The sequence below is a fragment of the Leptonychotes weddellii genome, chromosome 5 (genome assembly GCF_054177405.1).
Source record: "Leptonychotes weddellii isolate Sample4059 chromosome 5, ASM5417740v2, whole genome shotgun sequence".
Lineage (NCBI taxonomy): Eukaryota > Metazoa > Chordata > Mammalia > Carnivora > Phocidae > Leptonychotes > Leptonychotes weddellii.
The window spans coordinates 18,069,176-18,074,650 of NC_138373.1; the positions used below are offsets into that span (position 1 = coordinate 18,069,176).

The 5,475-nt window shown below is 49.8% G+C and overlaps 1 protein-coding gene across 1 annotated transcript in view; it reads left to right on the forward strand.

Moving 5' to 3' along the window:
• The first annotated feature begins 680 nt into the window (after window positions 1-680).
• Window positions 681-5,475, forward strand: part of ZKSCAN2 (zinc finger with KRAB and SCAN domains 2) — a 19,582-nt gene continuing 14,787 nt past the window's right edge. The window contains exons 1-2 of the mRNA XM_081819179.1: window positions 681-1,756; window positions 2,780-3,019. Coding sequence (XP_081675305.1) covers window positions 1,352-1,756; window positions 2,780-3,019 — 645 coding nt within the window. The 5' untranslated portion in view covers window positions 681-1,351. The remainder of the gene's footprint in view (window positions 1,757-2,779; window positions 3,020-5,475) is intronic.

Below are 5,475 nucleotides of genomic sequence, written 5' to 3' on the forward strand. Positions count from 1 at the left end.
CCGCCCTTGGGGGCCTGGGTGGGACCGCCCCAGGTGCTCCCCCACAGGAGGTAACCAACAGGGCACACCCGCGCCGCCCCAGGTGCTCTCTCACCTGAGGGACGGATGGGGCGGCCCCGCGCCCCCCTAGGGGACGGGACGGGGTCGCCCAGGTGCTCCCACAGGAAGACACCGGGGCCCGGAACCCTCAGCGAGGGCAGCAGTCCGCGACAGTCGCCGCCCTCAGAGGATGCCCCGGAGATGTCCACACCCTCTGCGACAGACCCCTCCGCCAGGCAAAGGAGTCCCCGCTCCCACTCCCTTTTCCGCTACAGAAAGGCCTTTGCGCCGCCTCCCCAGTAGTGTCCTTCACCTCAGAGGCGTCTCCCCGCCTCCCAGACTCCACGGCTGAGGGAAGCCTCCCACTCTCCTTTTCCACACTGTTCCATCTTCTCCCGCAAAATGTCTGCTCGGCCTCCGACTGTGTCCCTCCGCCCCGCGAAGCTTCTCCGCGCCCCTCCTCACTCCTAAAGTCCCTCAGCGGCGAGTAGCTGCGCTGCGCGTCTCGCGAGAGTCCACCACGCAGCCCTCTTCCCCAGCCCCTCGCCCGCGAGGAAGCCTCCCGGACCCCGCGGCGCGCGGTCACGGGCGGCGCATGCGTCGCCGCGGCTCCCAGCACCCCCCGCGCAGTCCGCGGGCGGAGCGGAACAGGCCGCGCGCGCGGGGCCGACAGCCGCCTTGTGCGAGGCCTCGCTGGGTCCCCGCGGCTTCTCTCCTCTCAGGGGCGGAACCGCCTCGCGGCCTTTCCTCGGCGTGCGGAGGTTTCCTGAGGACGGCTGGGACCGCCTTGGGCCCAGAAGAGCCCGGCGCTGGCCTCGGACACCGCCGGCCCCACAGGCCACCCGCAGCGGCCTGGGCGCGCCTCCCAGGCCGAGCCTCGCACCCGGAACCCCAAACCCCCGGCCGGGCGGGGCCTGCACATCCGGCCCCACCCACCCGGGGCCTCGCCTCCCCGGAGCCCAGCCCCCTCCCGGCCCGACGTCCGCCCCCGCCCACCCCTCCTTCTGTCCCCCCTGATTTTCTCCCGGTTCCCTGGCCTTGCTCTTTCGGACATTGCACTAAAAGAGATGCGCCCTGGAAAACCACATCTTGTTTGGAGACGAGCCCGGGTTTGGGACCTTAGGGTACAAATTCTCCTTTTCCAGCGCCTAGGATAGATTTGATTAATGAGCCCGGAGTACCCTGTTCCTGCTGACACTGCCGTTTTTCACTTCCCTGCCCTCCCACACTTCCAAAATCATTAAGCAGGGAGCTCTTGGAGGTTTATGAGTCTACTTTGAGCTAGACGTGAGTTTGACCCCGGGGTTGGAGCATGGCTGTATCCCTGGACCCTCAGATCGACGCTCCCCTGGAGGTTGAGGAATGCTTAATAATGAAGGTGGAAAAGGACCCCGAGTGGGCAGCGGAACCCACTCTGGAAGGATCGGAGAGCTCTGAGTCCGAGACCTTTCGCAAATGCTTCAGGCAATTCTGTTACGAGGATGTGACTGGACCCCATGAAGCTTTCAGTAAACTCTGGGAACTTTGCTGCCGGTGGCTGAAGCCAGAAATGCGTTCCAAGGAGCAGATCCTTGAGCTGCTGGTGATTGAACAGTTTCTCACCATTTTACCGAAGAAGATTCAGGCGTGGGCACAGAAGCAGTGTCCGGAAAGTGGAGAGGAGGCGGTGGCCCTGGTAATACATTTGGAGAAAGAGACTGGAAGACTAAGACAGCAGGTGAGAGAGGATTTTCCAAATTGTTGTATTTAGAAAGAAGGAGATGGGTAAGGTGGGGGCGGGGGGGGCGGGGGAGACAGGCATGCCTTGCAGATAGGGCTTATTATGGAGGGAGAAATGGTACTAATGAGAGACCTTTAAAGTGAATCAACTTAAAAGAGGATCGGAATTTCATATTAAATAGGAAAAAAAAAATCTTGCTTGAAATAGTATTTTGCAAATGAAGTTAAACATTATGCATCAACGTATTTGTTCACGTCTTTGGCATAATGTTTCCCAAAAATTATATGAGAGAACAATGCATTATGCTTTGCCGGGTTGGACTCTTGCAGCCTGATTCTAAAGAGGGCTATTTTTGCAAAGAAAGAAAGCACAAACTTCATCAGTTATCCCAGGGCCCTCTCTAGTCCTTTAATATTCTAATGTGTATCTTCTGAGGTGCCCTCGATGCCATCATCCTTGTCACTGTTCTCTAGTTTAACCACCAGATCTTCGTCCGTCAGTGGCATTTCATGGTCTTCTAGTTGTTTTCAACAGCCCTTTCATTAACCTCATGAAATCCTGCAAGATTTGCAAGATTTGCAGTTTCACCTTGCACGGGATTTGCATTCGTATAAAGATTTGACTATCAGCAGGCTGCTGTGTTGGTCAGGGATAGACACTACATGTGGAAATTAATTTTATATTTTCAGTTCACTAGTGAATTTATTTTGCTGCTCTCTGAACCTAAGAGATGTGAGGACTCAGTATCTATTCTAATACTAAGGAGGCTGTGTATTTTACTCCTGATAGATTTCCCCCCTCTGTATACTAATGAAGAGCACTCTCCTGTTCCCTTATCCCTAGACTTCTGGACAGTACTATTTACCCAATGCCCTTGGAGACTCCACTTGGCATGGAGTGAAATTTTCATTCCTTCTCATATCTCCTGTCCTTCTCTGATATCTTTCTGGGGGAAGTTTGGTCTTCATCGGGCCCTGTTTTCCTCCCTCTTTCCATTATGGCATTGGCTTTATTTCCCAGGTTAGCAGTCCTGTGCCCTCAGAGAAGCAGGTCCCACTGGGAGCAGCATGGGAGGTAACGGACTTTCAGCCAGAGCAGGTGGAGACTCAACCCAGGGTGGTGTCTCTGGAGGAAGCTGGAAGCCTCCACTCAGGACATGAGGAGCAGCTGAACCGAAAGAGAGAGCATTGGCCTTTACCCAGGAATGGTAAGAAGAACTCAGAGCATTCCCAGTGCAGAGACAATTGCACATGTATTTTGTAACCCTAACTCCATGACTTGCTCACAGTAAGATCCCCTCAATACGTATTTGAAAATAAATGGAATATTTGGGGAGCAAGTGTTCATTTGCTTCAAGAGTTGGGAATATGTGCAGCATAAGTAAAAGGCATCTGGGAAGATGGACTCTGGGAAAACTTAGTTTGCCCGGACTGGCCTCAAGGTCATGCCGTGAAATTTAAGAATCTCCCATTCCATAACCAGCTTGTGTTTTTTCAGTCCTGCCATGTGTGTATGTGTCTGTGTTCTTGGCTGACTATAAACAACTTTAAAAACTGTTTGGAAAGAGAAACAAGATATTTACTTTATATTTTTTTTAAGATTTATTTACTTGAGAGAGAGAGAGAGAAAACACAGAGGGAGAGTGAGAGGGAGAAGCAAACTCCTCATTAAGCAGGGAGCCCGATGCGGGGCTCCATCCCCGGACCCTGGGATCATGACCTGCGCCAAAGGCAGACGCTCAACCAAGTGAGCCACCCAGGTACCCCAAGATATTTACTTTAAAAAATTGGCTCACAAGTGAAGCATCACAGAAGTAGCATATGAAAGTGGTAAACAATAAGATTTCACAGAGGAGGGAGCACAGGCTTCCTAGCTGCCCTGGACATTAGTAAGTCATGTAAGAGGAAATCGAACACCCTGTCTTTCCCCGTCCACTGTGATCTCTACATCCCCGCAGTCTGGTGTCAGGCTGAGAGAGAGGGATGGGATGATCACTGGACCTACAGCAGAAGGCTTGGGTTTATATCTTCCTGTCTCTGTACCTCTGTCTGTCTGTCCTTAGGCAAGTAATATGGAAAGGAGCATTAACGCACAGAGGTTAAGCGATTAGGCCTTAGAGACAGACAGCCCGGACACAAAACCTAGCTCTGCCATCCATTATCTGTGTGGCCTTGGTTAGGTTACTTCTCAAACTTTCCATTCTGTCATTTGTAAAAGGAAAATAATAAGGTTGTTAGTGTTGGTTAAAGGAGGCAGCGTAAAGGGACCAGCACATACGGTGGTCAATAAATGTTAGTTCCCTTTCTCCCATAATGGCACAATTATTTTTAAACTTCCAATCTCAGACAGATTTTACACAACCCCTCACCAAGTGGCAGAATTCACTACTATGTACCCAACCTCCTTATCTTTCCTGAAATTCATATTGTGATAGAATTCATTGCAAATATTAATGTTTTCTGGATTTCAGAGTTCCCCTGGATCACATGCTCTCAGTTACTTTGGCTGATAAGCTTAGTCCAATAAATGTATGGTGTTTCTGGATTTGCCATCCAGGGTGACAAGGAATTCACAACGTGGAAAAGTGTGTTCTGTTGAGGTGCTTAGCGGGACAGTGCCACTGTGGTGTGCCATTCCCCCTGCTCAGGGGCACACTGCTTCCGTAACAGCTCGCTGAGAAACAGACACTGAACAGTATCTGCGCTTTTCACCGTTTTTTGTAAACGTGAAAATCCTTTTTTTGGATTTCTTTTAGTTAGCGAAAATAGGTACTAATGTATGCCTTTTGTAAAAACAAAGTGGCGTAACAGGAACTTTCGAAAAGCAGGGAATATCTGTAATATGTTTCCACGGAAGTGATTCAGGTTGCTTCTTTAGAAAGTAGTGGAACAAGCTCTTGAATTCTTGATCACAGTAATATTCATTCTGGAAGTTTTCCCTAGATAGCGGGTTCCAGAGTAGAAGTTAGACCACAGACTGTGCCATATATACGTGTATATATCTTCCTCCTACCTTTTGAGGGAGTGTACTGTATTTGCCTGTCGTTTCCAGAACTATGTATCTACGTGTGCTAACTTCTTTAGCATATTAAAGCGTTGATGAACTCATCCTAGAGATTGCAAACTGATAACTCACATGCCAAGTCAGACTTGTTGTGTTTTACCTACAAAGGGTTTTGGTTTGGGAGTTTTATTCATTTGTTCGTTTTTAGTTCTCAAGGTTTAAGATTTTTAAGATTTTATGCAAAAGTCCAGATTTCTGGCTTCTCCTGAAAATATCAGAAGCTCTAATGATAGCAGGCCCATTGTCTCACAATGAAGCATTAAGTGGAAGTGGGCATTGGCAATATACCCTTTCAGTGGTGTATGTGCTCTCCAGTTCCCCCATTCCTTACCTGGCCCCCTTCATGATGCACTTTGCCTGCTAACTCCCTGCAAGCATTCATGTTTGTGAGCCCTGTTTCAGGGTACCATGGTTTCGGGCATTGTTCTGAAATCATTGATGAAATGATCAATTTATATTTGCTGGGTTTTTTTTTTTATGCATGCTCATTTCTTAAAAGGAGAAGCTGCATGCAGCATCAGGGAAATCCAAATCAAAACCTCAATGAGATACCACCTCACACCAGTCAGAATGGCTAAAATTTACAAGTCAGGAAACGACAGATGTTGGCGGGGATGCGGAGAAAGGGGAACCCTCCTACACTGTTGGTGGGA